This window comes from Trichechus manatus, unplaced genomic scaffold (assembly GCF_000243295.1).
Source record: "Trichechus manatus latirostris isolate Lorelei unplaced genomic scaffold, TriManLat1.0 scaffold00010, whole genome shotgun sequence".
NCBI classification, from domain to species: domain Eukaryota; kingdom Metazoa; phylum Chordata; class Mammalia; order Sirenia; family Trichechidae; genus Trichechus; species Trichechus manatus.
This window is the reverse complement of record NW_004443946.1, coordinates 15,052,610-15,074,637: the sequence shown is the minus strand read 5'-3', so window position 1 is coordinate 15,074,637 and position 22,028 is coordinate 15,052,610. Positions and strand designations below refer to the sequence as shown.

At 38.5% G+C, this 22,028-nt stretch overlaps 1 protein-coding gene across 2 annotated transcripts in view; it reads left to right on the top strand.

The window, feature by feature from the left end:
• The window catches only part of KCNH5 (potassium voltage-gated channel subfamily H member 5), a 351,487-nt gene that overhangs the window by 87,238 nt on the left and 242,221 nt on the right, over nucleotides 1-22,028 (top strand). For both annotated transcript variants that reach the window (XM_004370933.2, XM_004370932.1), the window contains exon 7: nucleotides 17,739-18,165. In XM_004370933.2, coding sequence (XP_004370990.1) covers nucleotides 17,739-18,165 — 427 coding nt within the window. The remainder of the gene's footprint in view (nucleotides 1-17,738; nucleotides 18,166-22,028) is intronic.

The window sequence follows — 22,028 nt, the reverse complement described above, 5'->3', positions numbered from 1 at the left end:
TCCTAGCTTCTTGTTTTGTTTTGTTTTGATATGCCAAAGTAGGCTGCTTATGTGAGCTAGTTTGATTATTGGTGCCGTTGAAGCTTCAACGTCCTGTCATCAGGTGGTTAGAGCTGTTACTAGGTATGTGAGCCCAGGAGTCTGTTTACTTTTCTTGTATGAATTCAGCTCAGGTGTCCAAGTAGTCAGTCATGAAGTGCATGGTGCAGGCTATCACCTACAGTCCTAGACAGGCATGGGTGATTGGTGTAGGCACAGGTATCTGGCAGCAGTAAGGGGTCACATGCTGAACAAGGCAGGGGGCTGATGACTGCCCCTGAGTGTCTGATAGGAAAGCGTGTCCCTGTTCCCTAGAGCGTGTATGTGGGTAGATTTTGCAGCTGGACTATGAGATTCCAATGCTGTTGGTGTAAGGACTGTGGGGGACCACTTATTTTTGGACCCCTGTTATGGATACCTAGGTGGCCTGGTTGGAGCCGCCAGTGCTAAGGCCCCTCATGTGGGTAGGTGAGGACCCTGCTTAATGGACAGAGCAGTATCAAATATCACAAAGCTGCCACTTCACCATATAGCTGAAACCGTTGAAGTTATACTTCCAGTATATACCCTTTTTACTGTGGTAATGAGGGTATACGCTGTTGAAATGGGCCCACACAGGTCTATGCAGGGGTGAAAGGCATTCAGCGTCTGTGGACCCCTTATGCTTCTGCCTAGCAAAGGAGCAGTGCCTACGCTGAGTTCCTGGCTTTGGGGAGCTGGCAGATTATTTTTTCCCTCTTTGTTAATTTATTCCCTCTTCAAGGCTGGGAGAATGTTTCAGGTGACTTGGCCCATGGAACTCGGCAATTGCTGATGCTGGCCTGGGACCTGGTGCAGAGCAGGGACAGGGGAGATAAATGGGAGAGAGGTTTTTCCCAAAGGGGGTGTTTTTGATCTGTGTGGTAGGTGAGACACAATTGCTTATCTTTTGCCAGCTGAGCACTGCTTTTCACTGGTTCTGGATGCTCGAGTAGACATTCTGCCATTAGGTGTCTCCTGATGTGGAAAACACCTCCCGAGCACCACTGCTTGCCTCACCACTCACACGAGCTGATCTGGCTTGAAGGGCACCGGCTCCCACTGGGTCAGGTCTGGCAGCTCCTTGCTGCTTCCGAACCATCTCTCCCTCCCCCTGCCATTCAGTCTGATTCCTCAACTTTGCCTTTGATGTTCAGGGCCCCTAGATTGTCATATATAATCGACTCACTTGTGTTTTTGGGTCTTTGTTGTAAGAGGGACCACAGGAAGCATCTGACTACTCTGCCATCTTGGCCCCACCTCCAGGACATTTTCTTTATGAACTGTGTTATGCCAGTTGACCTAGATGTCCCCTAAGACCATAGTCCTCAGCCCTAGTAACTTGGTCCCTCAAGTTGTTTGGATGTGTCTAGGAAGCTTCTGTTACTGTGTTGGTCAAGTTCTGCTGACTTCCCCTATATCGTGTGTTGTCTTTCCCTTCACCAAAGTTACCACTAGTCTACTATCTAGTTAGTAATTTCCCCTCCCCACTGCTTCCCTCCCTCACAACCATCAAAGATTGTTTTTTCTGTGTTTAAACCTTTTATTGGGTTTTTATAATAGTGGTCTCATACAATATTTGTCCTTTTGTGATTGACTTATTTCACTCAGCATAATTCCCTCCATATTCATCCATGTTGTGAGATGTTTCTCGGGTTCATCATTATTCTAAAGAATTGCACAGTATTCCATTGTGTGTATGTACCATAGTTTGTTTATCCATTCATCTATTGATGGGCAGTTAGTTTGTTTCCATCTTTTTGCTATTGTGAATAATGCTGCAGTGAACTTGAGTGTACATATGTCTATTCGTGTGATGGCTCTTATTTCTCTAGGATATATTCCTAGGAAAGGAATGGCTGGATCATATGATATTTCTATTTACAGCTTTTTAAGGAGACACCATATCATTTTCCATAGTGGTTGTACCATTTTACATTCCCACCAGCAGTGCATGAGAATTCCAATCTCCCTGTAACCTCTCCAACATTTGTTATTTAAATCATTTGTATTTTTATTGAGGACTGGATTAATGGTATACCTACACTTGTAGGGTCTTAGGGGAAGGTGTTTGGGAGACCCTAGATGATATTCTTTACTTATACTTCAAGTTAAGAATTCAAATCCAACAGAGTCTGTTAGAAAATTGACTAAAGGCTGGGCACTGTGCGTGTTTCTGGAAAAATCAAAGGCAAGATCCTGTGCTTCCCCAGAGACCCTGACTTTCTACTGCCTTTTTAACTCATCAGAGATTTGTATTATCCACTGCAATACCTGAGACATAATTGCTTTGCTATAAATATATCTGTTGAAGCCAATGAGGCATTGACACTTGTCATATTTCCCTAATGTACTAGCTTCTTTTTAATAATGGGAAAGACAGGACCAAGGTCAATGTTTGTGGCACAACCTTAGCTGTTCTCCTGAACTTCTAATCTCATAGACAATAGGGCATTGTCCTTTGACTGCTAGACTCATCTCTCCTCTCATAAGTTCCTTTCCATGAATAGTCTTATTCTGTCATACAACCAACCTTCCAGTCAGATCACCTGCCCTGCTAGCTTTCCAGACATGCTTAGGGATTACCTTAAGCTTTAGGTCTCCAAGCTCAAATCTCCCGTTGTGAGTGCAAAACATTGCGGACTAATGATTATAATGATGAACAAGACACAGTCACTGAACTGAAAGGCACATATCTTCTACTTGAGAAAAAATTTACTCATAAATTATACAAGGGTATGAATAAAGGGGGATAAGGGTAAAGGGGAGTGTCTGGGTGATGCAAACGATGAACATGCTCAGCTGCTAACTGAAAGATTAGAGGTTTGAGTCTACTCAGAGGTATCTTGGAAGAAAGGCCTGGCAATCTAGTACAACCCTATGGAGCACAGTTGTACTCTGATGCACATGGAGTCATCATGGGTCAGAATCTACTCAACAGCAACTGGTCAACTGGTTAAGGGTGAGGGAGGGGATATGCAAAGGGCTTGGATAATGGGGGTTGGATAAAACTAAGCCTCAGGTTCCAAACTGGAACTTGCCTCCATGGTCTGAGCTTATAAATTCTATTTCAGGTGGGAATTGGTGTAGAGAATGTTATCGAGGTTTGGTAATACACAGATTTAAATATAAATATACTTCTCATATAGAAGAAAATGATGATGTTCCAGGAACATATTCTTTTGCATGGATTTTTCACTGAAACAAAGCAGTCTGTCTAACTGAAGGAAGCAGCTCTGGAAGGATAGGAGGTAAGAAGCAATGAGGACAAGCCATGAGGTTTGTTAATTTGATTTTATTGCTTACATGGAAAGAAATTTTAAGCTGTACCGATCTTCGCTTAAGATCAATCTCCCTATTATTAAGAATTAGGGAATGATTCTGATATAGAGGCAAAGAAGGTTAAAGAATATTGTAATCTATGTAAAAATTTTTAAAGATTAAAAAAAGAAGCTTTTCCTAAACTAATCATAAATACTTGCTGTCTTAGTCATCTAGTGCTGCTATAACAGAAATACCACAAGTGGATGGCTTTAACAAAGAAAAATTTATTTTCTCACAGTCTAGTAGGCTAGAAGTCCAAATTCAGGGCGTCAGCTCCAGGGGAAGGCTTTCTCTCTCTGTCAGCTCCGGAGGAAGGTCCTTGTCATCAACCTTCCCCTGGACTAGGAGCTTCTCCTTGCAGGAACCCCGGGTCCAAAGGACATGCTCTGCTCCCGGTGCTGCTTTCTTCGTGGTATGAGGTTCCCCAATTCTCTGCTTACTTCCCTTTCCTTTTATCTCTTGTAAGATAAAAGGTGATGCACGCCACACCCCCGGGAAACTCCCTTTACATTGGGTCAGGGATGTGACTTTAGTAAGGGCGTTACAATCCCACCCTAATCCTCTTTAACATAAAATTACAATCACAAAATGGAGGACAACCACACAATACTGGGAATCATGGCCTAACCGAATCGGCACATATTTTTGGGGGACACAACTCAATCCATGACACTTGCATAGATGTATTTTATTCTCTCATACAAACAGTCTTGCAGTCAGATGAGCTGCTCTGTCAACTTTCCAGACATGCTTAGGGATGTGAATAACAGAGGGATCAGGGTGAGGGGGAGTCTTTGGGCAGTGCAAATGGTTAATATGCTCAGCTGCTAACTGAAAGATTGGAGGTCAGCACATGGCAGTTATCCCCATGCTTGAAAGGACATTATTTCATCACTTTTCTTTGGAGGAAGTTCTAAATTTCCATCCCTGCCCTATGTGACCTTTTTATTACTTGATTTTATTCCATGATTTTATTTCTGCATTCAGAGAGCACAAACTAACTCACTAGGAACATGTTTATCTGTACATTGGAGTTGATCATCTTTAGGAAGTGTTGTTTATAAGACATAATGGGTAAAGGGTTAACAAAACCCTTTCCCCTTCTGTATGAAAATTTGACCTTTGGTTAACTGTCTCCTTCTGTTCTCCTGTGAGCTGATGAAGGGAATAAGGCAACTATGTTTCTAGACAACATAATTTATATTAAAAAAGAACCCTAAACTCCGAGGAAGTTTTAATGAACTATGAATATCCGATGAGGACGTCCTAGCTTAGGGGTTCCCTTAATGATGTTCCCTGAGCATACCCCTTGTGGGACGCTAAACGTTATGTCTATGATATTGCTACTCAGGTATTGGCTTATGTGGAGCAGGGGGCTGTCAAAAGCTGGCTCCCCAAACATTATCAACACAACATGTTGATAAGATAAGGCTGAGTTGATTTTATTGCTTGTTATGGGAAGGGAGAACACCACCTGGCAAAACTTTTGCAGTGCCTCAGAATGGGGAAGAAAAGGTCAGAATTTATTGAGAATTATAATTTAATTTCAGAAGAGTCTCTCAAAATGGGGGACAGAGTTAGAGGAGGCAGATTGGTTAGGACTGGGTAAGGATCAAGAATCATGATACAATAGTTGAGGTTTGGTGGAAACAGCAAACTGAAGATTTTGAGGCAAGGGTTTCAAAGAATTTAGAGCAGAAACTGTCTTGATGCTTTTCACTGAAGAGTTGATGGGTCTTTGAGAAGTTACTAAAATGAACAATCAAACCATTTACCTGGGCAGGAGTCTCCTGGAAAAATAAATTCATGCTAATGAAGACAGGAATAGCACAAAGTTGTGCTAATGTAGACAGTCTGATGTGGTTTTGGTTTTCAGTGTCCAGGATGATTGTGGGGTTAGATGATTTCAGTTCTTAAAGCTTTTAAGTCTAGATGGCGCTAGAACCTGACAGCTCTTTCATTTTCTCACTTCTGAGTTGTTCTCTGGTGTGCCAAAGGGAATAGCTCCTGTGGGCTGCTGCATGGCTATACAGATTGGTATCACGGCTACTTCCATGGAAGAGGATGATTGATGTTGCCCTACTGGGAAGTAGTGGCTCTATATCTTTCTGTGTGGACTGGTTCCAAGTGAGGCCTGTGGTAGTCTTGTGAGTCTGAATATTTATAGTAGTTGGTTGGCATTGCAGATATAAACACAAACTTTTCCCTGGTGTGTATTCTTCCAAAAATGCTGGTTTTCATTGTGCCTTGTTTAAGTCATTCTGTCATCAAAATCAGCCATTATCAATTATATTCACACGTATACACTGGATTGCACTGAATTATGAATGATCATACCCACCAAGTTTTTGTTTGAGTTTTTACGAATGTTGAGGTTGTCTTGGTTATAGTAAGCAAAGAGGCCTGGATCACAGTAGCCTGTGCAACAATTATTTTTTCATAATTACAAATTCCTAGACAACCCAAGGAGCCCTGGTGGCACAGTGGTTAAGAGCTTGGCTGCTAACCAAAAGGTTGATAGTTCAAATCCACCAGCTGCTCCTTGGAAACCCCAAGGGCAGTTCGAGTCTGTCCGACAGGGTCTCTATGAGTTGGAAGTGACTCCACGGCAACGGGTAGACTAGCTGAATTTTTAATTCAGATATCGTCTTGCAAGAATTTTAGAACCAATTCTACTTCTTGTGTTCAATATCGATATCTAACTATAAATTTGATAATGGCACCTCTATTAACAATTTCAGCTATACTGGCAAAGAAAGTAATTGTTTTTAGGAAATACTATCTCCATGTGCAAAAGCCTATTAGGGTTAACGATTAGCTTAATTGTTGTATTTCTACTCTTTAAGATGATTAACGTGCTATATATTTAAGTTGACTTTGAGGTGTGGTGGTACATGCAGAAATACACAGGATGTCACGAGAAGGATTCATTTTTCTCTCAAAGTCATCCTTTAAATGTAAGAATGACCTAGCTGATTTCATGAATCCATTCACTCAACAAATATTTATTGAGTTAATTTTTTATTCTAAGTATTGAAGTATTGGGGATCTAGCAGTGAGCAAGCACACAAATCCTCCCTTACTTTCATGGAGTTTGTATTCCATTGGGGGGAAGCAGATAATAGACATGCATAAAAATATATATATATGTACTCTACATACAGGACAGTAGGATAGATGATGAAATAATATCAGAAGTTGAGCTATGTAGGAAAGCAAGTGGCTGTTAGGGGGTAGGATTTTTATTTTTTCATTTTAAACAGAAGAGACTCAACTTACCTCAAGTGATGAGATTTTAATATAAGGGATGGATATTTTTAGGAACATAGGAAAAGTAATAATGGAACCTTAGGGCTTAGAATATGGACCACACATTATGTGGTCCTGGATGAAGGTAGCTCTGGGGAATTTGGCTCAAAGCACAGGTACATTCTAATGTTAGAGAGCTGAGCCTGCCTATAAGTGGATGCTGGGCCAAAGGGTGGGAAAAGAGAGGGAAAAGCACACGAAAAAGCAGCTACTCTTTTACAAGTCTCACACTCTTGCTTTCACATTGCTTCCTCCAACATCTTTTTATTATAGTCTTAACAGCCATAATGTCACAGATTATCTTTAACATTATTGGAAACGTGACATTTTTAGAAAATGATTTTGGAGGACGTGGCTGTTCACTCTGCTTTTCTAGCTATTTTTCCAGAGTTTATGGATCTTTACTTGAGTATTCCACCATTAGTATATCTCACTTAGTCCTGTGTATGTGCTTTTCTCTCTTTCTCCGCTGAATTCCTGACTGAAGTATGAATTCCTGACTGAATTCTTTACTCTCTTTTTTTTCTTTATCACTTGACTTCCATCCCTATATTTTCATAACTTCAACTACTATGTGGCCCATCATGGCCACTTCAGCCTTTCTCTGTTTCAACTCTCATTGCCTACTACTTCCTTCCTTCAGCATTTCTTGGACCAATTCTTAATACTATAAAACCAAGGGCCTTAATCTACTTGAGGGTGGGGATAGTTAGAGGATGTCTCTCAGAAGAGATGACATTGAAACCCAGACCTGAAAGCAGAGTAGGGATTAACCAGGCAGAAGGAGGTGGTGGGGTGAGGACAGTGTTTTAAACAACATGTTTAGAGACCTCCAGGTGAGATGGACTATAGCATTTTTAAAGAATGGAAAGAAGTCCTCTACAGCCAGAGTGCAGAGAGCAGAGGAAAGAGACGCACAGGTGACACTGGAGAGGTAGGCAGGGGCAGGTTGTGTTAAGGAGTTTGAACTGTATTCTAAAAGCAGCAGGAAGTTATTGAAGGATTTAAATGATCTTGAGATTTGGTTTGATCTGTACATATATTGGAAACCTTGGTGGCGTAGTGGTTAAGAGCTATGACTGCTAACCAAAAGGCTGGCAGTTCTAATCTACAAGGCGCTCCTTGGAAAGTCTATAGGGCAGTTCTACTCTGTCCTATAGGGTTGCTATGAGTTGGAATCGACTCGACAGCAATGGGTTTTGGTTTTGGTACATATATCATTATGTTTAAAAAAAAAATCAGGACTTTAGGCAATGTACCTCTTTTAAGGGTGCTTATTTTAGTCAGGGAGCCCTGGTGGTGTAATGATTAAGAGCTCAGCTGCTAACCAAAAGGTTGGCAGTTTGACTGCACCAGCTGCTCCTTAGAAACCCTATGGGGCAGTTCTACTCTATCCTGTAGGGTTGCTATGAGCCGGAATTGACTCGATGGCAATGGGTATTTAGTTTTTTTTGGTCAGGCTTTATATTCACTGTGGAGCCAATGGATATTATTAAAGAGAAGTCTTTTCCACAACAAGAAACATTTAAAAAGTTAGTATGTTATAGATATTCCTGAAAATAGATGCCTAATTTCTACCTACTTACCTACCTACCTACCTACCTATCTGTCTGTATCTCACTAACATATCTATACCATCTATCCATCCATCCATCCATCCGTCTGTTTCACTGTGTTTTAATAAGAATATAAATTGGCTAAAGTAGGTATCATATGCAAGTTATTTCAATTCAAACCCTCTACTAAAGCATACTAACTAATGCATGGAGTAATTGAGATTATTTCCCCATGGAATTCTGGTAGCATGAGTTGAAAAAGTGAGTTCTGAATAGGAAGGAGGTAATAAAATTTGTTACCTGGGTTAGAGATTCAGATAACAAAGTTAGTTGGCAATTTACTTTAAGTCTTTAAATTGTGCTCTACAAAAAGTCATTCATGTATAAAATCCATTTAGAATAAGGATGCAATGTTTATGAAATAGAGCTTTTTATTGTTTTGTGGTTTTTATCAAATTGCCTGATGTAGTGCTACCCCACAAAACCAAACCAAACCCATTGATGTCAAGTTGATTCCGACTCATAGCAACCCTATAGGACAGAGTAGAACTGCCCTATAGGGTTTCCAAGGATCAGCTGGTGGATTCAAACTGCCGATCTCTTGGTTAGCAGTCAAGCTCTTAACCACCATGAAGATTAAATAACTATTAATTATTGATTATCATATTAGTGCTGGAGGAGTCAGAAATTGGCATGAGAGATTTATTGATCAATTAACTTGTTTCTTATTTAATTTACTTATTCTTTCGGTAAATACTTAAGTGCCCACCACAAGCCAAGGAGTACTATAGAGTGTGCTAGGCATAAAAGAATGAGAAAAAACTTGATATGAGTGTCCAATCACAAAGAGACAAATGTCATGAAGGGAAAGTACATGGTCCTTTGAGATTATAATGAAAGAACCTGTTAGACTGGAGAGGGAATGTTTCCTGAGAAAGTGATGACTCAGCTGAGATATGAAGTGTAAATAGAGCCAGCCAGGGCAAGGAAGTATTGTAGAACTTTTGTGTAGAAAGAATAGCAGGTGTTCAAGGGAACATGGCACATTCAAAGGAAGTATGCTGGAGAGTGAGCAGGAGAGTGGTGGAGGATGAGTCTAGAGTGGAAAGCAGGGGCCAAACTATGCAAATGCATGTAAGCCAAAACAGATTTTAGAACCCTGGCTTCTATCATATGATTTTAAACTAGGAGCGATCTTAGAAAGATAACTCTTATATAGTGTTCAGATCAGATTGGATTGGGTCAAATTAAAGCTTTGATACTTGTAACTCGTATAAGTCCAGGAGGGATTCCAATAACATAGTCTAAGGTAGTGGCAGTGTAGATGGAGAGAAATGGACACATTTGAGAGATATTTAGGAGTTAAAATCAATAGGCAATTAAGATAAATTGGATATTGGGGATGTGAGAAAGAGGGGCCACAAAGGTATTTCTTGGTTTCTAATTTGCTTAATCAGATGCTTTATGCTTACATTTGCATAGATATTAGAAGAGAAGGATGGGCAACATTTGGAGTCTGGGGTGGAGAAGAAGATATTATTATTTTTAATGGCAGGGATATGAGATGTTTGAATGTCTATTGGAAGGTTGTAGTTGAGGAGGGGTGGTTGGTTTTGAGCAAAGATAGTTTGAAATGTAGTGAGTTGGTAAATTCTTAAGAAAAATAGTAAAATTACTTGATAGTTGACCACTGATTTGAGATTGGTAATTGTGAATTTATGTGGATCTATTTTGCTCTATGGTGTGACTTTGTTGAGCAATTCTTAGTCTCTTAGGTACAGGCATGAAGATAGCTGATGATTAAGCTAGGATTTGATAAAGCGTATGATGAAGAGACAGAGATACTAAGGAATACAGGGTGTTGGTCTTATTGAAATTATGGGGCTCAGAACCTACACGGACGTGGAAGGAAGTGGAGAATGGAGAGGGTAATATATTGGGAAAAAGTAGTTTCATCAATGACTGGAGGCATCAGTAAGATTGAAGTACTATTGCAGTGGGTACCCTTGCACTGGATGGAAAAGAGGATATGATTAGATAGCAGGATGGTTCAATTAGAGATTTCAGAACTGTAGAAGTTTTAGGATATAACCATGGGAGTGGGTGTCTGAGAAGAAATGGAAAAGGTCATTGCAGCTGAAGAGGTTACTGGATGGGTCATCCACATGGATATTGTGGTTACCTAGGGTGATGGAAAGATTTTAGGTAAGGTTGGATTTGAGAAATATTTAGGAGAGATGTGAAGTAATAACTTTGAATTCTCTGTTCTCATGGAAAATATATTGACATGAATCCATGCAAAGCAAAATGGCCACACATTTCCCAATACAAAGGTAGATAATACCTAACAATTATATATTAAATTTTATTTTACATAGCCATATCTTACCTATTTGAGATAATCTATCTTGTTTAAATGAGACTTCTATATGTAATCTACTTACTATCATTAGTGATAATCAACTGAGAGAACTGATTTGTATTTTAAATGATTCCATCATTGCAAGATATTATTTTTATGCGGATAACATCCCACATCTCTTTAAAGTGGGAATCCATAAAAATAACCTGAAGAGCTAATAACACTGAGCTGTCTCAGGGAAATTGTTCCTTATGCTTTTGTGGCCTGAGGGGCTTGTCAAGTAAGTAAATTGGCTAGAAAAGTGGAAGGCTGATTGACTGAAAGTTCTCCATTAACCCTGCTGTGTTCTATTATGCAGTAGATATGTTTGGTATTCTCTTCCACCTATGGAACCCCAGCTCTTTGCGTATTAAGAGCTCAGAGGTTGGGATAGAGGCAGAAAGCCACTGGAGTACAGAGTAGGGCACAGAGGATTAAAGTGAAGATTGAAATGAAGCAGAAAATGAATGAACAGGTAAGATTGGTGGAAAATATAAAATCAAGGAACTATTCAAAAAAAAAGTAGAGAAGTATAGAAGGAAGGCATTTTTTGAAGACCAGTATTATATGAAAGGATCCAGTATTATTACGTGGGTAAAATTAAAATTTCCAACAATGCAATTTGTGGTCCAATCTAAAGGTTATAAGGGTGAGTCATAAGATCCAGGAAAATTTCTCGTTTTATATACAGTGTTGAATCTGACTTTTTCCCCCCGAAAGTTATATGATGAGGAAAAATTCATTAATATAAAATATGCACTGTGGTGAAGTGTTAACCAAAGAACATAGCAGTGTTTTCCTTTTTTTTTTTTTTTTTGATGTTTAAGTATAACATACTTAAGTACACAGCAATATGAACTTTCACAGAGTAAACATACCTAGTAATAAATAGCCAGATCAGGAAACAGAATATTACCAGAACCCTAAAAGTCCGCTCTTGCCCTTCATAGTCACCACCCCTCCTGCAAGAAAGGGGGCTACTATCCTGACTTTTAACCCCTTGGAGTCGTTCCGCTTATTTTTGAACTTTTAATAAATGGAACCATGCAGTGTATACTCTGTGTGTGGCTTCTTTTGCTCAACAAGCTGTTTTTTAGATTAATTCCTGTTATTGTGTATAATTTCTAGTCTGTTCATTTTTATTTTTTTATAGTATTCCACTGACTAAATAAACTATAATTTATCCATTGTGTTAGAGATAGACCTATAGGTTGTTTCAAGTCTTAAGTAGTCCACAGCATTTTAAAGTCAAGACATTTTTTTCTTGAGTTTTGATTATAATGATTGCATTAAACTCTCTTTGATACAAAGTAATGGTGATTGAGATCATTCAAAAACTTTTCAAATAAAGCAAAATTACTAATTTATGTATAATTCATTTTGAGTAACAGTTTCTGATTTGGTGAGTAAATGAAGGGAAGACCAGTACCAAATTCAAGGTGAAACTTGGTTTATGTTTGGGAGCAAAAAGAAGTTTGGTCTGGCCAGAGTACTGTTGCTATGCAGAGGTATAGTGGGAAGTGACCAGGCGGTGTAGACAGAGATGGGATTGTGGACTTTGAAGACCTGGGAAGAGAATGTGTTTGAATTAATGTTCATCAGAAGCCCCTGGAGGACATGCTCAGCGCTATCTTTTAGGATGATTAATATTGCGGTATTAATGCACTAATATTAGTTAATATTAATACTGCAGTAATTATATAGGATGGATTGCACAACAGTTGGTTGTCATGGGAAATGCACCAAGAATCTGAAGGACTAGGTCTGAGTGACACTTCCACCACTTGCTAGATTGGGAATTTGGCTAAGTCATTTAACCTGTCTGAGAGTCCATGTCCTCATCTCAACAATGGGCATAGGAATCCTGCTATTGTGAGGCTGAAATGAGTTGGTCCATGATAGACAATTTCAGAGTATACAGAGTTCTAGGTCCTCCACACACCCCTATTGTGGGTCACTGCTGTGGCTAGGTGAAATAAGGGCTCACATCCTATCCCTTGTTCCACCAGAACAGCCAGACTTTCATCTGTTTTACACAATGGGCATCAAAGAGAGACATTATGTTAATAAAGAATTTTGTAGCTAAAATGAGTTGGGAAAAAACAATGGTCTATGTGATACTGCCATATAATCTGTAAAATTCTACCCGGGATGGCAAACATTTCATTTTTCGTGCCTGATTCCGTCGATTGCTAGTGGTTTCTTTAAAGCATGTCTTGAGGAGGATTCGAGCTCACATCTGGCTTGGCTGCAGAGGGTGCCATACTAATTAAGATGCATGCCATGGGTGAGGGTGTAGAGTTGTGATTCACGTACCAAGTGTTTGCATTCCCTGCTCTAGGCAAATGTGAGTCCTTGTTATTATTACTTTTGTTATTTTTACAACTACTACCACAGGGATACAAATAAGTATCAGAGCTGGAACTAGGCAAAGCAGGTAGAAAAGGGATGGATAAATGCCTGGGAGACAGAGTATGGTGAAACTTGACTCAATCTGGAATCTGATTGGGTACTGAATAAAGAGTTCCTTTTGAGACACTTCAGATTTTATATTCAGGAGGATGCCCAAATGAGGATGGCAAACAGACACATAAAAAGGCATGACTGGTACTACTTTGGGATCCATTCATTGGCAATGAATCAAGAATCAAAGCTATGGTTGTGATAATCTAGAAGGGGAGAGTATGCATAAGAAGAAGAGCTCTGAAGATGGACTCTTAGGGACCAACTAGGGACTGGAAATCCAGAAAGGAGCCAATGGAAGTAAAGAAGGAGCTGATCATATGTGCAGAAGCAAATCCAGTGGTGGATTTCTATTGCCACAGAAGCTAATGGGGATATTTTAATTTTGTCAATTTCCAAGAATAATACCTTTGATATTTCTAGGTTACAACTTTTTAAGGTGGGTTGGGGTGGAGTGTCAAAGGCAGGGAGTGGCAAGTTGAAAAGTACTAAATGCTATTTAGGAAGACTTTATTGTATCACAATTTGGTGATAGCTACTTTATTATAGACAAAACCCTTATATGTAATTGAGTTTGTCTCTAGACTTTGTTTTGTGTGCTAATACCAAACTGTTTTAATTATTATTGTTTTATCGTATATTTTTATATCTGGTAAAGTTAGCTCCCCTTGTTGCTCTTCTCTTTCAAAATACTTTGATATTTTTGCCCATTTGCTTTTCCAGATTAATGTTTGGTGTTGTTTTGTAGATTTCCAAGAATAATACCTTTGATATCTCTGGGTTATAAATGATAGCATAACTTCATTCTGTTTACTTTTATGTAATCTGAACTTTTTCATACAGTTATCCATTTATCTGTAGCCTTGTTTAATAACCAAAGCAAACATATTATCCTCTTTCTAAAGTAACTTTGCTATTTCTTTTCATAACTGAAAACTTAGAAATATGGAATAAATATTTTTCTGCTTAAAATGGTGGCTTAATTATTTTACATAAGGAGAATCATAGCAAGACACAATCAGAAAGTGAAAACTCATTGATCTAAAAGAGAAAATTTTTAATCAGCCTTTACGTTTTGAGAGAATGAATTCCCTATGTTATAGATGTTTAATCTCTTTCATTCAGTCATGTAGAGAGTGCCTAGAAAACATTTAAAACAGTACTTGCACGTAGTAAGTTGTCAATATTATTATTACCTTGTCTGTCTTTTCCAAGCAGTGATAAATGATGTAGTTTTCCTGTTGATTTACTTTGTGGAAGTGTATGATACGGGCCTATTGAAATCTTTCTTGCATCTTTCTATCCCCGTATCTCCAACCATTGATCCAGGTTACCTGCATTAGGATTATACAGAATGAGCTCAGCCCTCATCCATGCATTGTGTTATTTGAAGACAGTTTTCATCTCCTGTCCCAGTCTCCCTTTTTTCTAGTTCAACATTTCCTAATTTGGTATAGTTTTTAGTTATTTGTTTATATTGATGCTCCTCTTGGGAACTGCAAATAGCATGGCAGGAATACAAAGGGATTGATGGGAGAGATACCGTCAAGGTAGGCAGGTTCTAGGTCCTAAAGTGCTTTGCATCTAATAGTTAATAGGGAGTTAATATTTAATCCGATAGGTTATGAGCAAACATTAAGGGGTTTTAGATAAGATCATGACATGATTAGATAGATGGGCGTTTAAAAAATACCATGGTCACCTGTATAGTATGATGTGTGAATTAAAAGTAGTGAAAATAAGGTGGCTCATGGAGAGGCTATTCCTGTAATACAAGTGAGAAAAAACAAACACAGAAACTGATTCTAAGACATGGCCATGGGAATAGAAAAGAAGAATTTTTTGAGAGATTTATTAAGTAATATGTATTTTGAGCACTTATGAAGGCATTTTGGGTAGTGGAATGCTCAGGACTTGATAACAGGATGGATGTGGTGGGAAAAGGGAGGAGTTGAGCCTCAGCCCCAGGTCTGAGTGACTGGATGGATGGTAGTACCATTCACTCCAGTAGGAGATGGAGAACTGATATGGAGGAAGTGAAGGATTTCCTTTGGAACCTATTAGCTTTTGGACACCTATGAGACATTTCAATGGAAATGTACAGCAGGCATTTAGATTACACATTGGGAACTCAAGAGAGAGTTTTGTGCTGAGAAGTGGGCTATGAATCATCTATATGTAGAAGATGGTTGAAAAATGGATATGCATCAGATCAACCAGTCATGATGAGAATTCTAACCCATAATGGAAGCATGGAGAAGGGTAGCCCTAGAAAATGATTTTGAAAGAAATGTCAGTTGGGGAGTTGGTTAAAAACCAGGAGAAATTGGTGTTATAAAACCCATGGCAGGGAGAGTTTATAATGCTTACAAAATAATTTGTAATATTTTGTTAGTGTTAGAATAGCTATGGAAAATATGTTTTGAGAATAAATGGACTCGTGAGCAGATGCTCAGGGTAGCCCACCTCCTTTAGGTGCCTATACTGGAGATTAGGGGAATGAGTCTTCCTATCAGTTCGACCTAATTCTAGTAGGCCCCAGTTCTTTACGTTCTAGTTTGGAGTCAAGGCTGTTTTTTAGTTTGAATGAGAATGAAAATTTCCTCTCTGTTTTTCTTTCTTTGTTTTTTAATTGTTTTGGTAGAAATGACCTTTCTCTGCAATATTTAACCAGAAGTCCTGCAGTTCCTTTAGAAATTTGAGGTAACTAGAGAACTACATGTACAACAACACTTTTTATTTTTAAATTTACCTGTTTGAGTTTTTCATGAATTTTGATTTTGGGCTTCTTTAGCAGAAACAAGGCATATGTATCTTAACGTCTTCAGGGCCCGACTCAGAGCCTGGCATATAGAAGTACTCAATAAATGCTTCTTTTTGTTTTTCTTGTTCATGATTACACAGTTCTATTTTTGAGGGCTTCCAAACATTCTTGAATACTCTTACCTTTCAGCATCTCAGGTCCCTGAATTATGCCAATTCTTCTGAATTTTACTAATTTCATCATTTTAATGTGTCCTAAAGTGTGTTCAAGTGAAATGAGAATTTATCTTAAAGCTGCATATATGCCACAGAACTTGAGAGTTGAACTGAACTAGAGCCAGGCTTCAAGGAAACCAGGGTCCAGACAGAAAACTGCCAGGACTGATCCAGCTACCCTTTCACTTCCTTTGGGGCCCCGGGGTCTCTTGTTTTGACTTCTCTTTGTTCTCTCTCTTTTAAATTTTTATTATGAAAAAATTCAAGCATATACAAAAATATAAAACATAGTAGAACAAGCCAAATGCATTATTAGCCTTCTTCGCCTTAGCTATAGAGAAATTTATGATGCGATAATTAGGTTCTTATGAGTGGCACATCTTTCTACTTCACCTACCAATTCTTCTGTGTGGGTCAGAATTGGGCTCAGAGTAAGTTATGCTGGACTCCTTGTCTACCCTCTGGGAGGTAAAGCTAACAGTAATGAAGTCATGGGCTTGATAGAGTCCTCTGCTTTCACCCAAATGAGACTTGCAGGTGATGATCAGATGAGACGCTTCCTCCATCACTCTTCTTTCCTCCCTGCCGATTTTACACCTATCGCTGCGTCACAAACGCGTTTATCCTGCTTTGCCAGGTAGCCTATTAACTATGGGACCTTCTTTGATTTAAGAAAGTCTATGCTATTTTCATTTGGATAATAGTTTATTTGGTATTTTAAGCTTCTCAACAAAATACGAATTTTCTTGCTGTTGTTCGCTCTTGATATTCTTTTTTTTATAATTATTGCCAAAGAATGGTAGGCTTTTGTAGGTTATGTACATATTTTGAGTTCAGCTCATTTCACTTTTTCAGTGCTCTTCAAATTTATTAGTGGTGCAAATGTTTAACATGCTTGACTGCTAACCAAAATGTTGGAGGTTTGAGTCCACCCAGAGACACCTTGAAAGTATGACCTGGTGATCTACTTCCAAAAAATCAGACATTGAAAGCCCTGAGGAGCACAATTCTACTCTGATGCGCATGGGGTCACCAAGAATTGGAATTGACTTGACAGCAAGCGGTTGCTTGGTTGGACAAATTTAGTGCTTATCATGACATGTGGGACCAACAAAGATATTTGCTCATTCTCTCCACATGCACAGAGGTATTTCCTGTCTGCTTACCAGTGAGATTGAGCTCTCTTTTTCAGAAGTTCTTGCTGTTTATAGCTATTATAAAATAAGATATAAGGAGAAAGCCTCTAGAGTAGAGACATTTTATAGGAAGAAGAAATAAAAGGTCAGAATTCATCACCCCTATTTTTATACTCTGTGTATTGTATTTTAGCAGTTTTCTTACTTGATTTTATTCAGTTCTTATCTGTGCTATTTATATTCTATTTATGAAAATAAATTGTCTTCCCTAGCTAATGGAAAATGGTTTTATATAATAATTCACAAATATCTTACTTTTGAATGAGAAAGAATCTGCATTAAAAAAATTTCTTTATCATTTTGACTCTTTTGTTTACTTAAAGTCAGAGATATGTTATGATTATGCTCTTAGCATGTAAATAGATGATCAAGTTCATGAAGGTGAGCCATTGCACTGTTGCTTCCATTTCTTTTCTGAAAGTGTCATGTTGTTTTTTTCTTTCTTTTATTCAGGGAATCAGCAGTCTCTTTAGTTCTTTGAAAGTGGTGCGTCTCTTACGACTGGGCCGTGTTGCTAGGAAACTGGACCATTACTTGGAGTACGGAGCAGCAGTCCTTGTGCTCCTGGTATGTGTGTTTGGACTGGTTGCCCACTGGCTGGCCTGCATATGGTATAGCATCGGAGACTACGAGGTCATTGACGAAGTCACAAACACTATCCAAATAGACAGTTGGCTCTACCAGCTGGCCTTGAGCATCGGGACTCCGTATCGATACAATACCAGTGCAGGGATATGGGAAGGAGGACCCAGCAAGGACTCACTCTACGTGTCCTCTCTCTACTTTACCATGACAAGCCTTACAACCATAGGATTTGGAAACATAGCTCCTACCACTGATGTGGAGAAGATGTTTTCGGTGGCCATGATGATGGTTGGCTGTAAGTATTTTGTTTTTGTTATTATTATTATTGTTACTGTTGTTAGTAATTTTCCTGGATCAAATCTCTGAGAGGATTAAAATGAAACTGCTTAGTCTATAGAAAGGTGTTTAATCAGTCTGATAGGCATTGGTTTGGTTTTCATTCAGCCTTAAAAAATGAAAATATGAATTAATATTTTTTTCCTTTTCCTTTTTAGAATGTATTAACACAAGAAAACCCGTGTGGGTAGAGTGATTAAAAAAATCAAAATGGGAACTCTGGTTTAATTCTATTCACAGCTTTGTATGTAATAGAGCTTTCTGGAAGGGGCCAGCATCTAGATAGAAGGCATCTGGAACATTCCGTAGGTTTTGTTGGTAATGTGTTAAATGTCAAAAAAGCAGACCAAATCTGATGTGAGATACATAGTTTAGAAAATGTATTACTTAATGATTGACTTCCTGAATTAAATTTGGTCTCAGGATACAGTTTTTCTGTAGATGTTTATAATTCAGACTAGTAAAAAATGTGTCTAAATCGAATCTCCATTACAAACACTGGAGGCTGAATATATACTTGTATGAGAGAATGAAAAGATAAATATAAGCCCATTCAGCAGTTATAAGAGTGTCTAAGATTTAGCATGAATATCTGAGTACTAAGTTTCTGGATGATCGTCTTGGGAATACAGTGCCTTCTAAAGTGAGTCAAAAACTGCATGCTATACACAGATAGACTGGGTGATGTCAGAGAACCAGAATATTTAGGAAATACCTACCAAAGAAGCTGTTTTAAAGAAGGTCTTGAGAAAAATTTCCACCATCCACACCTTCAAGATGACTGAGATGATTTAGTTCTGATATCTAGCTTAACCTTAAGGTAGTTGTACTGGAGGGAGAGGCATGATTACCACGATTATATTAGCCCCTCATAAACATTTGGGTTATGGTCTTTGGTGTTTGGACTATGCCTTCCTTTTTTGAGATTCTGCATTACAGAAGTTCAGATTTTGACACCAACAGGAAAGATGTTAGAGTCCAGGGATGGTGGCTGACCCACGAAGGATCAATGTCTTAAGGCTAAAGGAAGTAGTTTTCAGTACCAGTGTTAGCAGTTTTCCTTCCTGTCCCTCTAATGCTCTTATGCGCAGCTACGGCAACAAGAAAACACAGGCTCTGTTTGCTGCTTAAAAGTTACCATCAGTGGGAGAGTGAGAATTCCAAGTGCTGTCCAGAGACTTACAGGAGAAAAAGGTTCTTATTCACAGGGATCCTGGTCATCAATTAAACTGATAATCACCTACCCACCAAAAGTGATAAGATGTATTGGGAAAAGGTGCTTTATAAATTTAAAAGATAAGATTTTGCCAGATATAGTGTTTAGTACTGTATTACTTTTGATATTTATATCTTATTTTTTTTTTTTTTTGGCTTACGCTTGAACATGGTCAGATTTTTAAAAACTTTTTATTTTTGAGATGGTTATAGAATCACAGGAAGTCGTAAAGATAGCACAAAGAGGGGCCATGTACCCTTACTCAATTTCCTCTAACGGTTACATCTTAAGTAACTAGAGTACAATATCAAAATTAACATTGGTACAATATGTGTGTATAGTTCTATGCCATGGTTTTTATTACATCTGTTGATTCCTGTAACTACTACTGCAATCAGGATACAGAACTTTTCCGTCACCATAAGGATTGCCTTCATGCTACCCCTTTATAATGATACCTGCTACCTCCTCCCAACCATCCCTAACCTTGGCAACCACTAAATCTGTTCTTTATCTCTATAATTTTGTGATTTTGAAAATTTTATATAAATGCAATCATACATAGCATGATCTTTTGAATTTGGCTTTTTTCTGTAAGCATAATGCCTGTCAGATCCCTCCGAGTCTTTGTGTGTATCAATTATTTGTTCCTTTGTATTGCTGAGTAATATTCCATGGTATGGATTTACCACAGTTTGTTTAACCATTCACCTATTGAAGGACATTTTGGTTGTTTCCAGTTTGGGGTATGACACATAAACCTGCTATGAACATTCATGTACATGTTTTTGTATGGAAAAGTTTTCATTTCTCTGGGATAAATGCTCAAGGGTGTGATTGCTGAGTCATACGGTAAGTGTAGGCTTAGTTTTTGAAAGAAACTGCCAATCTATTTTCCAGAGTGGCTATACCAGCAGAGTTAGATTTTCACAAGTGGTAATAGAATCAAATCTATGTAGAGTTGAATGACACCATGCTCCATCAGTTCTCAGGCCCCTAAACCTGAGAATCATCCCAGAGTCCTCTATTTTTCTCATATTTTACTTCTATCCACAAGAAGTCCTTTCACCTTTGTCTTCAAAATACCTTTACATTCAAAATACATTTGATTACTTTTTCTTACTTCCATTGCTTACCACTCAAAGTCAAGCTACCACCATCACTGGCACGCATTTTTGCGATAGTGTCTTACATGTTTCTTCTGTTTTTCCTCTTACCCTGCAATCTCTACCCAGAAGCCAGAGTGGTCTTTTTAAAGTAAATAAGATCATGGTGTTTCTCTACTCAAAGCCCTCCAATGATTCATCTTTTCACATAAAATAAAATCTGAATTACTTTCCCCATCTTTCAAAGCCCTACTGATCTGGCCCTTGCATGCTTCACCCACTTCATTGTCTACCATTACTACCCTTGCTTAGTCTACTCCACCCATTCTAGCCATTTTGCTATCCTTAAACAACATGTTAAGCTTAGTTCTGTCTGACGGTATTCACACTTACTTTTTCCATTGTCTATGACATTCCTCCCTGACTGATGCCCTGAATTCATTAAGGTCTCTACTCAAATCACCTCTTCAGAAATTCCTCCCAATGTTACCCTAATAAAAAAATAAAAATCACTCCAATGCCAGTCGTGCTGGTCTTTAACTTCTTTTTTTTTTTTCCCATTGTACCTACCAAGAACTAAAATCATGTTTGCTCTATTTTTATCCTCCTTTAGAATGTAAGCTCCACAAGGGCAGGGACTTTGTCTGCCTTTTGTGCAGCTACATCCTGACAATCTAGAACAATTCTTAACAGTTCCATGCTCAATTTAAATTTGTTGTATGAATGAATGAAGTTGAGGATGTCTCTTATGGTCGTGATTAGGATCTCCTGTCCTTGAATCCATCTCAGTTAGGTCTCTGGTGGAAATATATGCCAGGAAAACGCACACAGAGTTTAGACCCCAATTCCTTTGTGAAACCCTGGTGAGCTCACCTGTATTGTCTTTCTTTGGGACTGTTGTAGCTCTTTTAGTTGGATTGCTCTGGTCCTAAGTCCTCACTGGGCCCACTGATGAATGTTCTTAGAAACTGCTCAATGGAATAACCATTCTCCCATCACTTTTTGCCATCTAACTTCTGAATCTACCTACACTGGAAATTTTCACATAGATTCAGTTGAATTCTTAAAACATCATTTTGTTCAGAGTTGATCTCATTCCTTCTCTGCTTCATTATGACCAATTATTCTTCCTTGATCTGAACGTCTTTCTCCCTTCTTCTTACCCCTTTCTATAGAACCCATCTGGATTTCAAGATGAAGAAACTCCATGAGTTTCTGATCATCTCCCTTCAACACTCAAACAGTAGTTTTCTATTCATATACTAATTTCTGATGTCTTCTTTGCCTATTGACTTTGGTTTCTCATTTATGCCTCCAAACAAGTCCAGTTTGTATAGCTAGATTGTTTCAAGGGGACACGTTTTAATTGCCTTCTTAATCCTGGCATTTGGTAATTTCATGGTGTGTTTCCTCTGTAATAATCCAAAAAGATGATAGAAAAATGTCAGTACTCATGAAGTATTATGACAACTTCCCACACTTCCAAAATTTATTAGACAC